Below are 19032 nucleotides of genomic sequence, written 5' to 3' on the forward strand. Positions count from 1 at the left end.
ATAACATGTATCAGTGGTAGTTTAGTCCAGGGGTTCCTACGGTTAAGAAACACTGATCTCCCATACATGGAGATATCTGCTGACGTAACTAAGGCAACATAGGTCACTAAAGTCTCAAATTCCAAACAGCTTGTTTGGAGCAGGTTTGGAAGAAGGTGAGATCGTTTTGTAAATATCTCCACCATGATTTCAAATTTTCAGGACTTTTGTGGATCCCAAACACACAAAAACAGGTACCAAAAGGTAAGACAACATGGTTTATCATAATAGAACCCTTTTAAAGCATACTGGCCAAAGATGCAGCGGGTTCATTGAGAATATTTGATCCTCCGTTGTAAACTTTTGTTACAAAAGGTTTAAAATGTGTAAAGTAGAGGGTTTGGAGATTACTTGTTGAATCGATCGGGCCTCAAAGATTCAGAAAAAGAAGAGGAATCGATGTTTTTATTTCTTAAAAACATAATGTAAACACAATGTTGAAGTTTATTCAAGAAAAAAAGGACACACAGAGGAAACTAAAAACAATTAGAATATTGTGTAAAAGCAATTACAGGGTGAAACTGATAAATGACTTGGGCTCATAATATGCAACTTAATATATTTCAAGACCTTTTAATATAATTTTGAAGATTAGGGCAGAGAGCTCCTGAAAACCTCGAATTGAAAATTTCAAAAAAGTTTGGGTATACAATTACGTATCAATCATGATCATCAAAATTATAACAAATAAAAGCTTGGAATATTTCACTTTGTATGTAATGAATTTATATCACATTATTTTCATGTTTGAAGCTGAAATATTGAAATTAACTTTTACACGATATTCGATTTTTTTTAGTTTCACCTGTACATGCCTCATCAAACTGAGTGGTAAAATGCAACAATATATCCAAGGAAAGTTACTAGTTTTAAACATTTTAAAACATATTGGCTGAAAATTGTTTGGTGGAATTCGTTGGTTACTCGGGAACATTTGATCCTCCATTGTAAACTCTTCTTACAAAGGTTCATAAAGTATGAACTTGATGTGTTGGACATTTACCATGAATTGATTAACGTGGACCCCTACTTAAACACGTTGAAAAACTTATTCGGGTGTTACCATTTGGTGGTCAATTGTACGGAATACGTACTGTACTGTGCAATCTACTAATAAAAGTCTCTCTCTCTCTCACCTTGTGAGTTCCTGGTACTTTGAGACTCTGCAAGGGGAGAGAAATCAATGTTAGTGTTTCTTAAATAAATGATGTAAACACATTAAAGTTTTGTTTGTTCATTCAAGAAAATGTTTGACATGGATGCTTCAGCAAACTCTGTGGTGAAATGCAATAATGTGCAAAAAGGTAAGAAAAGTTGGTTTTGCATAATAGGACCCTTTTAAAGCATACTGGCCAAAGATGCAGCAGGTTAAAGTGTTAAGTAGAGGGTTTGGAGATTACCTGTTGTGGCGAACGTGTCTGAAAGATTTAGAAAAAGAAGAGAAAACTGTTATTGTTAATTAAATACATCATGTAACTACAATATTAAAGTTGATTTTGTTCATTCAAAAACCGTATGACATACATGCTTCATCAAACTGTGTGGTAACATGCAATAATACATCCAAGTAAAGCCACTGGGTTTATGCAACAATATATCCAAGTAAAGCCACTGGGTTTATGCAACAATATATCCAAGTAAAGTCACTAGTTTTAGACATTTTAAAACATATTGGCTGAAAATTGTTTGGTGGAATTAGTTGGTTACTCGGAAACATTTGATCCTCAGTTGTAAATTCTTCTTACAAAGGTTTATAAGGTATGAAATTGATGTGTTCATTCAAGAAAAAGACTGACATACATGCTTCATCAAACTGTGTGGTAACATGCAATAATACATCCAAGTAAAGCTACTGGGTTTAGACATTTTAAAGCAAATTAGCTAAAGATTGTTAGGTGGATTCAGATCATTGAGAACATTTGATCCTCTGTTGAAAACTCTTGAGACAAAGATATGGAAGATGTGAAATAAAGGTTTTGGAGCTTACCTGATGGGCTCTGATCCTCTATTGTAAACACAATACTTTCTTTTGTTTTGTTCAAGTAGAAGAACTGACATAAATGATTCAGCAACATTTGAGGTGAAATGCAATTATATATCCATGTAAAGTCACTAAGTTTAGACATTTTAAAGGGGTCATATTACATTTTTACCCCCTATATTTAAAACAGTTCCTCACGGTCTGCATAACATGTATCAGTGGTAGTTTAGTCCAGGGGTTCCTACGGTTAAGAAACACTGATCTCCCATACATGGAGATATCTGCTGACGTAACTAAGGCAACGTAGGTCACTAAAGTCTCAAATTCCAAACAGCTTGTTTGGAGCAGGTTTGGAAGAAGGTGAGATCGTTTTGTAAATATCTCCACCATGATTTCAAATTTTCAGGACTTTTGTGGATCCCAAACACACAAAAACAGGTACCAAAAGGTAAGACAACATGGTTTATCATAATAGAACCCTTTTAAAGCATACTGGCCAAAGATGCAGCGGGTTCATTGAGAATATTTGATCCTCCGTTGTAAACTTTTGTTACAAAAGGTTTAAAATGTGTAAAGTAGAGGGTTTGGAGATTACTTGTTGAATCGATCGGGCCTCAAAGATTCAGAAAAAGAAGAGGAATCGATGTTTTTATTTCTTAAAAACATAATGTAAACACAATGTTGAAGTTTATTCAAGAAAAAAAGGACACACAGAGGAAACTAAAAACAATTAGAATATTGTGTAAAAGCAATTACAGGGTGAAACTGATAAATGACTTGGGCTCATAATATGCAACTTAATATATTTCAAGACCTTTTAATATAATTTTGAAGATTAGGGCAGAGAGCTCCTGAAAACCTCGAATTGAAAATTTCAAAAAAGTTTGGGTATACAATTACGTATCAATCATGATCATCAAAATTATAACAAATAAAAGCTTGGAATATTTCACTTTGTATGTAATGAATTTATATCACATTATTTTCATGTTTGAAGCTGAAATATTGAAATTAACTTTTACACGATATTCGATTTTTTTTAGTTTCACCTGTACATGCCTCATCAAACTGAGTGGTAAAATGCAACAATATATCCAAGGAAAGTTACTAGTTTTAAACATTTTAAAACATATTGGCTGAAAATTGTTTGGTGGAATTCGTTGGTTACTCGGGAACATTTGATCCTCCATTGTAAACTCTTCTTACAAAGGTTCATAAAGTATGAACTTGATGTGTTGGACATTTACCATGAATTGATTAACGTGGACCCCTACTTAAACACGTTGAAAAACTTATTCGGGTGTTACCATTTGGTGGTCAATTGTACGGAATACGTACTGTACTGTGCAATCTACTAATAAAAGTCTCTCTCTCTCTCACCTTGTGAGTTCCTGGTACTTTGAGACTCTGCAAGGGGAGAGAAATCAATGTTAGTGTTTCTTAAATAAATGATGTAAACACATTAAAGTTTTGTTTGTTCATTCAAGAAAATGTTTGACATGGATGCTTCAGCAAACTCTGTGGTGAAATGCAATAATGTGCAAAAAGGTAAGAAAAGTTGGTTTTGCATAATAGGACCCTTTTAAAGCATACTGGCCAAAGATGCAGCAGGTTAAAGTGTTAAGTAGAGGGTTTGGAGATTACCTGTTGTGGCGAACGTGTCTGAAAGATTTAGAAAAAGAAGAGAAAACTGTTATTGTTAATTAAATACATCATGTAACTACAATATTAAAGTTGATTTTGTTCATTCAAAAACCGTATGACATACATGCTTCATCAAACTGTGTGGTAACATGCAATAATACATCCAAGTAAAGCCACTGGGTTTATGCAACAATATATCCAAGTAAAGCCACTGGGTTTATGCAACAATATATCCAAGTAAAGTCACTAGTTTTAGACATTTTAAAACATATTGGCTGAAAATTGTTTGGTGGAATTAGTTGGTTACTCGGAAACATTTGATCCTCAGTTGTAAATTCTTCTTACAAAGGTTTATAAGGTATGAAATTGATGTGTTCATTCAAGAAAAAGACTGACATACATGCTTCATCAAACTGTGTGGTAACATGCAATAATACATCCAAGTAAAGTCACTGGGTTTAGACATTTTAAAGCAAATTGGCCAAAGATTAAGTGAATGCAGTTGGTTACTTCACATGTGATCCTCTGTTGTAAACTCTTGTTACAAAAGGTATAGTAAGTGTGAAGTAGATGTTTTGGAGATTACCTGCTTGATCTGTCATCTGGCCTGAAAGAGTCACAAAAATGACAAAATGTTATTGTATTGCTATTACTTCATGTTATTGTTTCTTAAATAAAGTATGTAAAAATTCCAATGTTTTGTTTATATAACAAAAAGACGGACATGGACGCTTTATCAAACTGTGTGGTGAAATGCAATAATACATCCAAGTAAAGTTACAGATTGTTGGCTGAATTCAGCTGGTAATTACATCAGTAATTCATAAAGTGATGGAAAACATTTATGTATCCTTGCACCATGCCAATACAAACTGCGGTATTTCTGTGAAAAGCACATTCTGACCAGAGAATGATCTTATCCGCATGACTCACTGTGAAAGTATCTCTTCTACCTTCTTGTTTTCTCAGTGGAAGGTGTTCGCTTCTTCATTCCAGTTAACAGTGCACCATTGTCTCCACTGAGTTGCATCATATGCTCTCTCCCCCCCCAAACTGAGCCTACTCCCTTCTCCCCACCTTGTATTCTGTGTATAAAGAAAAACGCATGTCTCTTCTATTGCACACTCTGTAGATACTTTGCTATGAAAGTGACCTGTGCCTTTTGAAATGCTCGAGCTTTTCAAATAAATCTAAGAAAGACAATTTTGTTTGACTACTTGGATAGAAAATGTCCAATACAAACTTGTTGTCAGAAGTGGGATGCCCACTGGACCGGATCGCGAATGGTGGCTGATCACCCAGACAATAGAGAGACGTCTGCCTCCAACCCGCTGGTCAGACAGGAAGACCGGCCGTTACTCGGCACTTCAGTGTTCGCCGCAACATCCAAGTCCAGTCCAGACCAACAAACTACTAAACTCTGTAATGTGAAATAATTTTCATTTGAATGAAATATCACAAAAATAATTGTGTGATTATAAAGTTAAGTGACATCCCTTGAACAAGTCCTGAGTTTTGACATTTTGTCAGGGTTAAACACCCTTTGTAGAGGTTTTCTTGGTGTTATACACTCTTTGTAAAGGTTTTCTCGGGGTTATACACCCTTTGTAGAGGTTTTCTTGGGGTTAAACACCCCTTGTAGAGGTTTTCTTGGGGTTAAACACCCCTTATACCTTAGTTATAAATGATTTCTATCACATTTACTTGACATTTGCTTTTTTTTTTGTGAAACCTTATTCCAATCCAATCCAACTTTATTCATAGAGCACTTTAAAGCAACCTCTGTGGCCCAAAGTGCTGTACAGAATAATGAGTAAAATACATGGTAAATAAAAATCACAGAAAGCCACAGAATGCAACAAATTTAAATTACAGTACCAATGATTGTCCTCCCTCTATGTTTACCATTTTTCATACATTTTTTCGGAGCGCCGCTATTACTGTGTCCCTTCTCGGACAGGTTTGTAATGACGATTGAATTTTGTTGTACTTTTAAAGTGAAATGACACAGTTCTATCCATCCAAGTACATAAATAAACACCTTCAATAAAATCAAGATGTGGATTTTCAGGCCTATGACACCCAAACTAATGAAGAGACTCCCTACTTATTCATCTTGTTTGAATTTGTTGTTTGAATTGAACTGGTCCTCAAGGTTACCTTGTGTAAAGTGGAGGGAATTCTTAGCTTTTTTGCCTTTTTGTTTTTCAATTTTCTAATTAGAACAAATAAATGTACTTTAGTAAAGACCGAGAAACACATATTCGCGTTGCTTTGGACAGGACATACACTATATTGCCAAAAGCATTTGGCCACCCATCCAAATGATGATAATCAGATGTCCTAATCACTTGGCCCGGCCACAGGTGTATAAAATCAAGCACATAGGCATGGAGACTGTTTCTACAAACATTTGTGAATGAATGGGCCGCGCTCAGTGATTTCCAGCGTGGAATTGTCATAGGATGCCAACTACAGAGTTGAATAACAACAATATCACTGATACACAGCGACGTTGGGAGAGGACGCTGGCGCTGTTTGTTCGCCGCTTCTCCACTCGCGATTTATAGTTTGTTTCTGCGCTACTTTTAGCCAGCCAACATACTCATTCAAACAGCACTAACTTTTTACTTTTCTGACCTTGCGATTAGCCGCTTTTTATATCGGCACCTACCTGCTACCCGCTACCTCCAGCTGTCAACTTTGCCTCTCCGGGGATCCTGCTCGTCCATCAAATCACCGTTGACAGAGAGCTATTCCTCTTCCACCGCTGCAAGCCGATCCTCACTGATTTTGCCCAGAGAGGTATTTTGCGGTTAGCCCTTGCTGCTGGGACCGCTGCCTTCTCATTGAACTTTTTGGCTAACGCTGTTTGGCTAGCGGCGAGCCGGGCTAGGCAACATCCTCCCTTGGACAGCATGACGTTCAGATATTCCATCTCCAAACTCCTCCTACTCAACTCCACAATCACTCCTGGATATAAAATCCCCTTCATCAATGAACTCGGACTTCTGCGTCGGCCCCGATATATCCACAGAAGTTGTCGGAAAAAGTTTGTCTACCACCAGCAGCTTGATCAGTGTATTCCAGGGGTCACCAACCTTTTTGAAACCAAGAGCTACTTCTTGGGTACTGATTAATGCGAAGGGCTACCAGTTTGATACACACTTAAATACATTGCCAGAAATAGCCAATTTGCTCAATTTACCTTTAACTCTATGTTATAATTAATAATTAATAATATTTATCTTTGTGGAAACACTTATAATCTTAATGATTTCTCACAATACATATATATAGAAACAGATAAATATCAATATGCAACACTTTATTTTTATATTTTCTCTAAATGCACATTTTTCAAATTGACTATTTTCAAATGATCACTTCTAAGACAGTCTTGTGAAATCACAATATCCCATTTTAACTAGCTAGCCACTAACATTTTTTTTAACAAGTCATGAATTACTTTGCACCATGTTTGTACAAATAATAACTCATGTAAAATACAAAAGTCAACTCTCAAGTTTTTAAATAAATCATGTCACACTTTGAACTGGACACCAAATCTGTTATGTGTTTCTTTGTCAGTTGGTGAAGACCAAGTCTTTAAAATATTTTCTTGGATTTTCAAATTCTATTTGAGTTTTGTCTCTCTTAGAATTAAAAATGTCGAGCAAAGCGAGACCAGCTTGCTAGTAAATAAATACAATTTAAAAAATAGAGGCAGCTCACTGGTAAGTGCTGCTATTTGAGCTATTTTTAGAACAGGCCAGCAGGCTACTCATCTGGTCCTTATGGGCGACCTGGTGCCCGCGGGCACCGCGTTGGTGACCCCGGGTGTATTCCATCCATTTGGACCCCTGTCGCACATCTGACACGTCATCAGAGCGCTGTCGCTCCTGTCATTAGTAGTACTGGAAACGTCACGAGACCACTGCATGACAGCAGGGGAAGCGGCGCGAGACCTCCACACACCAAGCAGGACAGAAAACGTGGAGTGGATTACAGCCTGCTCCGGTCCCTGCAGAAACTCACCACCTCAACAAAAGTCAAAATTGGACTTTTAAATGCACAATCTGTCAATAACAAATCCTCCTTCATTCAAGATCACATAATTGACAAACAAGTTGACTTCATGTGCCTCACAGAAACTTGGCATCAACCAGAGGTTTACTCTGCTCTGAATGAAGCTTGTCCTTCTGGCTACGGCTACCTTCAAAAAGCCCGCAACACCGGTCGTGGTGGTGGCCTGGCTGTTATACACCGAAGGAAATTTCATTTGTCCCCCCTGCCCCTACCTGTGCACTCCTCATTTGAATGCCTTGCATTTAAATGCAAACCCCCTTTCTCCATGACAATACTCCTGATCTACCGACCCCCCAAACCAAACTCTGCTTTCATCCCAGAGATACATGACCTTCTCACCAAACTCTGCACAACCTCAGCCAATATTGTAATACTTGGAGATATTAACATTCATGTCAACACCCCATCCTGCCACTCTGCTGCTGAGTTCCTGCATCTTTTAGATTGCCTCAACCTGACACAACATGTTGATGTTCCAACACACACCAGGGGCCACACTCTCGACCTGGTCATTACCAACTCTGTCCCCATCAGCAACCTCTTGGTGTATGACCTGGGTGTGTCTGACCACGAGGCCATTTCAATGGAGCTGCCTTTCATGTCCCCCCTTGAAAATCCCAAACGCCAAATCAGTTTCAGGAATATAAAAAACATTAACCCGGACACCCTGGCCGTTGACCTTCAGCATCTCTCCTCTGTCAACTTCCCATCAGTCACTGAGTCAGTAGACTTCTACAACACTTCGCTGAGCGGCCTCCTAGACCTCAATGCCCCTGTCAAAATCCAAACAGTCACCTTCATGCGCTCAGCCCCCTGGTACACCGACAAGCTGCGGAAAATGAAGAGAGCGGGGCGTGTCCTTGAACGGCGTTTCATGGACACAGGACTCACTGTTCACAAAATAGCCTATTGAGAACACCCGAAGGCCTATTCAAAGTCCCTCAGTGATACACGGTCCCGGTTCTACTCCAATATCATCAAAAATAGCCCTGGAAACTCCAAGCAACTTTTCTCCACCATAAATCATCTCCTCAAACCCCAAACTCACCTACACTCGGACACCACACAGGAGCAATGCAACAATTTCATCTCTTTCTTCAGGACTAAAGTAGAAAACATCCACTCCTCTCTCTCCACCCCCCTACTCCCCAGTCCCAACTGTCAACCCTCAGCCTGGGACTACTCAGCCTCTTTGCTGCTTCACAGACATCACACAGAGAGAGGTTGAGGGCATCATGAGGAAGATGAAACCCTCCACCTGTATCCTGGACCCCTTTCCCTCAGCCCTGGTAAAAACGCACACCCCTACCATAAGTCCTTTGATCACCAAAATCATTAACCACTCCCTCCAGGCTGGTCAGGTCCCCACTGTCCTGAAAACTGCAGTCATCAAACCACTCCTCAAAAAGCCAAGTCTAGACCCAGAAGTGCTGGCCAACTCCAGACCGATCTCAAATCTTCCATTCCTCTCAGAGGTGCTGGAAAAGGTAGTTGCTGCCCAACTTCATGATCATCTTAAAACCAACAACATTTATGAAAAGTTCCAGTCTGGTTTCCGGTCTGGCCACAGCACGGAGACTGCTCTGGTCAAGGTCACCAATGACCTGCTGATAACTGCTGATGCTGGTTCACCATCTCTTCTCATCCTCCTTGACCTCACTGCAGCATTCGACACTGTTGATCACTGCATCCTCCTACACCGCCTACACTCCACCATCGGACTCTCTGACACTGCCCTAAACTGGTTCACGTCCTACCTCACCAAAAGAACAGAGTTCGTCTCTCTGGGAGAGGCAAAGTCGGACACACTCTCTGTCACCTGTGGTGTCCCTCAAGGATCAGTCCTCGGCCCCACCCTTTTCACACTCTACCTACTCCCCCTTGGCCGTGTCATCAGCCTGCACGGAAGATCATTCCACTGCTATGCTGATGACACTCAACTCTACCTGAAAACAAACCCAACCCCTTCTGCAGCCCTGCCATCATCCACACTTACCAACTGCCTGGAGGAGATAAAGGCGTGGATGAAACACAATTTTCTTCAACTAAACAGCTCCAAAACTGAAGCCATTCTAGTCGGCACCCCACATCAGACTCAGTCATACACCATCACCAGCATCACCTTCTCCGGCCACGACATTCACCTCTCATCCTCAGTCACTAATCTTGGTGTTAAAATGGACCTTCACCTGACCTTTGAGGCTCATATAAAACAACTGTGCAAGACCTCCTTCTACCACCTCACTCACATTGCGAAACTCCGCCCCTCACTCACTCTCTCTGATGCCGAAAGGCTTGTCCACGCCTTTGTCTCCTCCAGGCTCGACTACTGCAACGCACTTCTTGTCGGGATCCCCAGCAAGAACATTCAGAAGCTGCAGTACATACAAAATAGTGCTGCTAGGATCCTGATGAGAGTGTGGAAATATGACCACATCACACAAACTCTCAAATCCCTTCACTGGCTTCCTGTTCCACTCAGGATTGAATTCAAAATCTCCTTACTAACTCACCAGTGCCTCCATGGAAATGTCCCCGTCTACCTTAAAGAACTGCTCACCCCCAAATCCTCCACACGACACCTCCGCTCCAAAAAGGCTAACCTCCTCCAACCTCCAAGGACAAAGCTACGAACTATGGGAGATCAGGCTTTCTGCTCCGCTGCTCCCAGTCTGTGGAACGCTCTCCCTGACCACAGGAGGGCACCTCAGACTGTGGATGCTTTTAAAAAAGGCTTAAAAACCCATCTTTTTAAAAAAGCCTTTTTATAGATTTTTATAAATATGCATGCTGGTTCTAGCTATTGGGCTGTTTCTAGTTTTATATTTTATTTATTTTTATTATCTTTTATTATTATTATTATTATTACAATTTGTTTTTCTTTTTCTGTGGCACTTTGAGGTTGTTTGCTCAACGTAAAGTGCTTTTTACAAATAAAATATATTATTATTATTATTATAATTACCTGTGCAACAAATCTAGTCGTGAAATTTCCTCGCTCCTAAATATTCCAAAGTCCACTGTCGGCTTTATTATAAGAAAATGGAAGAGTTTAGGAACAACATCAAGTCAGCCACCAAGTGGTAGGCCACGTAAACTGACAGAGAGGGGTCAGCGGATGCTGAAGCGAATAGTGCAAAGAGTTCGCAGACTTGCTGCACAATCAGTTGCTACAGAGCTCCAAACTTCATGTGACCTTCCAATTAGCCCATGAACAATATGCAGAGAGCTTCATGGAATGGGTTTCCAAGGCCGAGCAGCTGCATCTAAACCATACATCACCAAGTCCAAAGCAAAGCGTCTGATGCAATGGTGTAAAGCACGTCGCCACTGGACTCTAGAGCAGTGGAGACACGTTCTCTGGAGTGATGAATCACGCTTTTTCATCTGACAATCTGATAGACGAGTCTGGGTTTGGAGGTTGCCAGGAGAACGGTACATTTCGGACTGCACTGTGCCGAGTGTGAAATTTGGTGGAGGAGGAATTATGGTGTGGAGTTGTTTTTCAGGAGTTGGGCATGGCCCCTTAGTTCCAGTGAAAGTAACTTTGAATGCTCCAAGATACCAAAACATTTTGGACAATTCCATGCTCCCAACCTTGTGGGAACAGTTTGGAGCGAGTCCCTTCCTCTTCCAACATGACTGTGCACCAGTGCACAAAGCAAGGTCCATAAAGACATGGATGACAGAGTCTGGTGTGGATGAACTTGACTGGTCTGCACAGACTCCGGACCTGAACCAGATAAAACACCTTTGGGATGAATTAGAACAGAGACTGAGAGCCAGGCCTTCTCGACCAACATCAGTGTGTGACCTCACCAATGCGCTTTTGTAAGAATGGTGGAAAATCCCTATAAACACACTCCGCAACCTTGTGGACAGCCTTCCCCGAAGAGTTGAAGCTGTAATAGCTGCATAAGATGCACCGACATCATATTGAACCTTATGGGTTAGGAATGGGATGGCACTTCAAGTTCATGTGTGAGTAAAAGGCAGGTGGCCAAATAGTTTTGGCAATATAGTTTACCATGTCATTGTGTTTATTAGTGTAACAAATTACATTTAAAGAACTTTGGAAAGCCCCTCTCAAAATTAAAAAAGACTTAATATATAATTTCCACTGTTAAAACAATTTTCCTCCATACTTTACTTTTGAGCTCTGGCACTTATTCGTTGATAGGGTGCTATCAACTGTGTACAGAGGCTCCAATGTATTTATTATGTCCCTCATTTTCCACAACACTGTACGGTCTCAAGTCTTTAACAATGAAACTGTCATGTCTGTGTGATCATGTTTTGTTCAAGTTATGTTCTGCTTGGTTTTGGACTCTTTTTAGTTCCTGCTTTTCACTCCCTTGTCTTGTTTCCATGGTTACCCATTAGTTTCACCTGTTCCACGTTTGGACTCATTGTGCACTCTTGTTTGTCACCATAGCAACCCATTAGTTTTCACGTGTCCTCACGACTCATGCACCTGTCTTTAATCATGTCTTCACTATTTAACCCTGTAGTTGCCAGGCAGTCAGCCTGGCGACATCACACTCCTGACACTCTGTTTCATGTCCATCGTTCATGCTGCTCCTTTCGTCCGCAAGTAAGTTATTGTTTATTAAGGCCATAGTTAGCAAGTTTTGTTTTCTGTCCATAGTTTACGCCAAAGTGGTAGTTTTGTTTTTCATAGTCAAGTTTTCTACCTCCGCTGTGAGCGCCTTTTGTTTATTGTTCCTTTTGAGTGTTAAAATTAAATATGTCTTCAACTTCACGCCATGTCCGCTCCAACTTTTATTGCATCTCGGAAAAACAAACCCGCCATAGTCTACATCATGAAGCAGAAACCGACTGAGTTATGGCCAAGTTCGCCTTGAAAGCAGCCTTCGATATCCGGGTCTTTGTCTTGTACGTCAGTGCTGCTTTACAATCTTGACATATTGCAACTGTTTTATCAAGTTTATCATTCTAAAAAAAGTTTAAATGTAACGACTTGATCACATGGTTATTCGAAGGGCGTTCTCCCAATATGCAGACGGAAACTCCGGAAACAGCGTGCAGGTACGAAATGATTTATTTGCATAAATCATGCAGGAAATGCAGAAAAACAAAGTGTGCCGATAGCACAGGAGGCAAAGCTAAGGAGGAGGCTAGCGCGGGAGCTAGAATATAAACAGGAATCAAGAATCCAAAAACTATGGAAACAAACAAGGAAGCCAGACAGATTGTGGAGAGAAACAAGAATAAATAGCTCTCTGATTAGTGCCCAGGAGCAGGTAAGCGTCCCGTCAGGTGAAACTAATCTGCAGTCATGGCAACTGAAACATAAACCCAGGGGTGCAGAAAACTGAACTGAGGTAGTCAAAACTAGCAGAACAAAACAAGATCCGGGCAATCCGGGATCATAACACCAAATCTCTTCCAAACTTTGAACTTGCCACATATTTTGCCTTTCCTTATTCTTGTTTGTTTTGATCAAATCTTTGTTAGTTTCACGGAAAACAAGAAAGTGGTATATGAACAAATTTATATTTGGAACATTCCATGGGGCTTGAGCACTGATGCAGCCATATCTTCTCAATTTTTAACTGATTTCCGATTCATCGGTTATTTGTCACACTGCTCGTGTTTGAAGACATTAAATACCGTATTTTCCGGACCATAGGGCACACCGAATTATAGGGCTCTTTAAAGAGTTGTATTATTATATATTTTTTTCTTAATGGAAAAGACTTCCTTGTGGTCTACATAACATGTAATGGTGGTTATTTGGCCAAAATGTTGCAAAGATGATGTTTTACAGATCATCTTCAATTCACTTTCTGACAGTCTCTTCAGGATGCGCCATTTTGTGGGCGGTCTTATTTACGTGCCTCCACTTCGACAGCGTCTTCTCCTCGTCCTCTTTGTTGTAGCAGTGTAGCATGCAAGGACGGGAGTGGGCGAAGTGTCAAAATGACATGTTTTAATGACATTCAGACTTTACTTCAATGAATAACTGCGCAGCATCTTCTCATCCGGAAACAACAACAAATGTGTCCCGTGAAAAAATGTCCGACCGGAACTCTCTAATAACTAAAGTTCCTTGGGTGAATAATGTATACTCACTATACCGGTATGTTTTAGCGCTTTCATGGCGAGTTTACTGACAGATATAAGTAAGAACTTTACACTACTTTATATTAGAAATGGCAACAGTGGAGGATGAATGTCCCATAACAAGAAGATAGAGAAAAAGAAGAAGCTTATTGACTACGGCATTGCCACAAACTACAAAGGCGGACTTGCGCAATTTTTCAGGACTTATGCAGATCCCAATTACAGATCAGCAGGTACCACAAGGTAAGAAAAGTTGATTTTGCATAATATTGTGAAACAAAACGCCAAATAATATGTCTTACCTTATACACACACCATACTAATATTAAAGCTTACCAAAGTCGTACTAAAACATTTTGAAAGATTTTTGAACGCCGTGTGTGATGTTCTATGTTTTCAATGGAACATATAAAATGTTGGTGTTGTTTACTTGAATTATATTGCCATCATATTGCAGTTTACACGCATCTCTTATGTTTGACTGCCATCTACTGGTCACACTTATCATTACACTATGTACCAAATAAAATAGCTTCGAGGTCGGTAAGCAAAACCAGAATTATTCCGTACATTAGACGCACCGGGTTATAAGGCGCACTGTCGAGTTTTTAGGAAAAAAATGGATATTAAGTGTGCCTTACAGTCTGGAAATTACAGTATGTAGAAAAAATGCCAGGGGAATTAAAAAAAAAAAAGATTTCAAAAAGTCCAATGAACCAAAAAAGTTACTACCTCAGACCACCTATGGGTCACATACCCCTTAATGAAAATGTCTGTTTAAAAGTATATTGGCCAAAGACATTTGATTCAGTTTGTTAGTTGAGAACATTCCATAGTCTGTTGCAGTTGATAGCGGCCCACACGTCATCTACCATTCGTGACGTTCACCTGCAGGCCAGCTTTGAGTTATTGTGTTTTTGAGTTCATTTCGCAATTGCACATAAGGGTACATTGGATCGAATTTCATGTTCACTGGTACACAACTCAATATGTCCGAAAAGGAGTAGCAGGAAGCAGAGTTTATTGAATCCTAGCCCTCCCCTGTACCACATCAATTACTAATACAAGTGTTCACTTCCTGTATTCACTACTCACATGAGCTAGGAGGGTCAGGCCCCCAAATAAAACCCCAGAATGAGGAAAAAGAACTTTGGCAGGTGAACCCCACTCTCCCAAATACACACACCCAAACAGTCCTTGCTCGCACAACACGCCCTCCCATAACAAGGCCCTGAATGGCAAAACTCACAAAGGTGTGTGAGTTTGAATCTGATATTTAATCAGTATTAGCACCTAATATTACTTTTCATCATGCTGCCCATATTTTGACATCAGGAGACCAAGACGACACTTAGCAACTGACCATCAGTACTTCTTCGCCTTTACAAGACTCTAAACCAGACCTGGGCAAAATACGGCCCGCGGGCCACATGCGGCCCGTTAAGATTTTCAACACAGCCCACCGGACGTTCTACATCATTTTTTTAGACCTTTAAAGGCCTACTGAAACCCACTACTACCAACCACGCAGTCTGATAGTTTATATATCAATGATGAAATCTTAACATTGCAACACATGCCAATACGGCCGGGTTAACTTATAAAGTGCAATTTTAAATTTCCCGCGAAACTTCCGGTTGAAAACGTCTATGTATGATGACGTTTGCGTGTGACGTCGATGGTTGAAACGGAAGTATTCGGACACATTGTATCCCAATACAAACAGCTCTGTTTTCATCGCAAAATTCCACAGTATTCTGGACATCTGTGTTGGTGAATCTTTTGCAATTTGTTTAATGAACAATGAAGACTGCAAAGAAGAAAGCTGTAGGTGGGATCGGTGTATTAGCGGCTGGCTGCAGCAACACAACCAGGAGGACTTTGACTTGGATAGCAGACGCGCTATCCGACGCTAGCCGCCGACCGCATCGATGATCGGGTGAAGTCCTTCGTCGCGCCGTCGATCGCTGGAACGCAGGTGAGCACGGGTGTTGATGAGCAGATGAGGGCTGGCGTAGGTGGAGCGCTAATGTTTTTATCATAGCTCTGACGAGGTCCTGTAGCTAAGTTAGCTTCAATGGCGTCGTTAGCAACAGCATTGATAGGCTTCGACAGGCGGCACAGCATTAACCGTGTGGTTACAGGTCCAGTGTTTGGTTCAGTGTCTCCTGATAGTAGTATTGTTGATCTTCTGTCTATCCTTCCAGTCAGCGGCTTATTTATTTTGTTTCTATCAGCATTTAAGCACGATGCTATCATGTTAGCTCCATAGCTAAAGTGCATTATTGTCGTGGAGATAAAAGTCACTGTGAATGTCCATTTCGCGTTCTCGACTCTCATTTTCAAGAGGATATAATATCTGAGGTGGTTTAAAATACAAATCCGTGATCCACAATAGAAAAAGGAGAAAGTGTGGAATCCAATGAGCCCTTTTACCCAAGTTACGGTCAGAGCGAAAAAAGATACGTCCTGCACTGCACTGTAGTCCTTCACTCTCACGTTCCTCATCCACAAATCTTTCATCCTCGCTCAAATTAATGGGGTAGTCGTCGCTTTCTCGGTCCGAATCGCTCTCGCTGCTGGTGAAACAATGGGGAAATGCGAGGAGCCCTTCAACCTGCGACGTCACGCTACTTCCGGTACAGGCAAGGCTTTTTTTTATCAGCGACCAAAAGTTGCGAACTTTATCGTCGATGTTCTCTACTAAATCCTTTCAGCAAAAATATGGCAATATCGCGAAATGATCAAGTATGACACATAGAATGGATCTGCTATCCCCGTTTAAATAAAAAAAAAATCATTTCAGTAGGCCTTTAACATCAAAACTGTCGCCGCCATTATGATGTGCAGTGCTGTTTTTAAATGACCGTAAATCTTGAACTATAGAAAGTATTTCAAGGATTGAAATCTGAATTTTTGGGGGTTATAAGAGTTATTACGGTAATCTACGTCACAGTGGGCGGGGTTTGTTTTAAGAGCAGCCAGCCACAAATGCGTGTGTCAGGAACAGATGCAGAAGCACATTTTCATTTTTACAACACGTTTCTGCATAAAAGTGATAATATATCATATTGTAGATGTTTATTACACTTTGCATTCATATTTTGCTGTTTGTTACATTTTTGTTGTGTTTTGCTTGACTGTAAAAGATGTCTATGGAGGAACCATGTTCATATTTTTTTAAATATTCAGTCTTTTATTGTTCATAGTTATTATTGTAAATCCCACTGTCTTCATTGTAATGTACCTGTTGGGTGTCCCCAGTAAAAAACTGTAAAATTAAATTCTGTTTTTTTGAGGTGGTCTGTCATAACGTTTTTAGAATTCTATCGGATGTTGTGACTTTTGGTATTAGTGTTCCTGAAAAAAAGGGACCCAAACACACATACTGTTCAGCAGATTTTTACAGCTAAATGTGTATGTATCATTTATACACACATACACATTTGCCCCAGAGACACATTTTTTCTCTCAATGTGGCCCCCCGAGTTAAAATATTTGCCCAGCTCTGTTCTAAGCCGAGGTCACCAAGACCAGAACCACAGATTGCCACCAGCGGGCTGTTTGGTCTTTGCAGCCCAACCCCTGCAGAGAATAGCACGAAAAAGCATCAAAACACCATACAGTCGGAAGTGCGCACCTTAAATCTCAAAGAAGGCCATGCTAAGCCCACCCGCAAAGGCCACAGCGCGTCCCTCACCTCTCCCGAATTCCACCCAAAGCCCCCAACCTCCGGGAGCAGTGAATAGGAATGACTAATTTTGTAGTACAAACGTAGTAGAAGAAAAGAATCATGGGTCTCTGTATAGCTCGGTTGGTGGAGTGGCCGTGCCAGCAACTTGAGGGTTGCAGGTTCGATTCCCGCTTCCGCCATCCTAGTCACTGCCGTTGTGTCCTTGGGCAAGACACTTTACCCACCTGCTCCCAGTGCCACCCACACTGGTTTAAATGTAACTTAGATATTGGGTTTCGCAATGTAAAGCGCTTTGAGTCACTTGAGAAAAAGCGCTATATAAATGTAATTCACTTCAATTCACTTCACTATGTGTGCATATACCGGAGGACACAATTATTAGTCCCCTTCTTGAAATCAAATGCTTTTATTTTTAGTGAAATGGGTCATTACTCAAAGTGTTCATGGTGTTTGTGTGTCCACTCAAAGACAATCACAGACACACAGTACAACATACTGTAAATGTTGAGTGAATTGACTTCTGAGAAAGCCTTGAAGACAATAAATATAAATATGCAGGGGAGCGAACGCCGAATCGCGACTCGGCAGAGATCTCGTGTATGTTATTGCCATTCCCTTTTTACTTACTTTAATGAGGTTTGATCAAGCAGACAATCCTACTTCTTGTGGATGGTATGTTTAATGTAATATTTCATAAATAATACTACCAGTAATAATAATGCTATTTATTGAGAGGCAACAAGAGGCATATAATACTTTTTGTATATAAGAAATGTAGGCTGTAGTAAAAAATCAACCAGTAACGGAGACTCAATGACAAGTAAATAAGTGGAAAGGACTCACCATAAACTAAAGGTATGAAAACCAATAGAAATAAATAGCCCCAAAAACGATCCATTGTTGTGTGACAGCTGGCGCTGGATGCTGTCATATAAAACTAGCACTTGCACTGAATATTATTTATTAATTTCAGTGGCGTCTTAACGCACCCTTCGGTGCCGATTGGAAAGAATGTTGTTTGGCTACCTGCAAGGGGAGGAGTCGGAACTTTCATTTTAAATATACTGGTACTTACTTAGGGCATGTCCCCACAGGAACCTTTTGGTTTCAGAAAAATAGATACATCCCCACCATGTCCTGGCAATTTCGAGTCATATCAAGGCAAAATGTTTGAGTGAGAATGATGTAATACAATGCCTCAATCAGGGGCGCCGAAAAGGGGGGGGGGGGGGGGGGGGGGGGGGTAAAGGAGATGGATTCTAGGGGCCCATGATGGAGGGGGGCCCTGAGAGGCCCCTAATGATGATGAAATTATAATACAGGGGGCCCTGTAAAGATTCTTTTCATGGGGCCCAAAATCCCTAGCGGCGCCCCTGGCCTCAATATATATATACAGTATATATATACTGTGTATATACCAGTGGTCTTCTCTGCTGGCCTAACATAACCAGAATCATGATCATAGTTAAAGATAAAAGTCATTTTTAATTGACTTTCC

General features: G+C 40.5%; 1 protein-coding gene across 2 annotated transcripts in view; it reads right to left on the bottom strand.

The window, feature by feature from the left end:
- LOC133630938 (uncharacterized protein DDB_G0282077-like) overlaps positions 1–18514 on the bottom strand; it is a 78033-nt gene extending 59519 nt beyond the window's left edge. Inside the window, exons 1-6 of one of the 2 annotated variants that reach the window (XM_062022816.1) lie at positions 18378–18514; positions 4251–4271; positions 3665–3682; positions 3401–3427; positions 1440–1457; positions 1176–1202 (exon numbers count right to left, since the gene is read on the bottom strand). In XM_062022816.1, the coding sequence (XP_061878800.1) occupies positions 1176–1202; positions 1440–1457; positions 3401–3427; positions 3665–3682; positions 4251–4271; positions 18378–18465 (199 nt within the window). In that variant the 5' untranslated portion in view covers positions 18466–18514. Of the gene's footprint in view, positions 1–1175; positions 1203–1439; positions 1458–3400; positions 3428–3664; positions 3683–4250; positions 4272–6338; positions 6743–18377 lie in introns of those variants that run through there. The other variant, XM_062022817.1, reaches the window with a different exon arrangement.
- Positions 18515–19032: the final 518 nt, after the last annotated feature.

This window comes from Entelurus aequoreus, linkage group LG16, assembly GCF_033978785.1.
Source record: "Entelurus aequoreus isolate RoL-2023_Sb linkage group LG16, RoL_Eaeq_v1.1, whole genome shotgun sequence".
NCBI lineage: Eukaryota > Metazoa > Chordata > Actinopteri > Syngnathiformes > Syngnathidae > Entelurus > Entelurus aequoreus.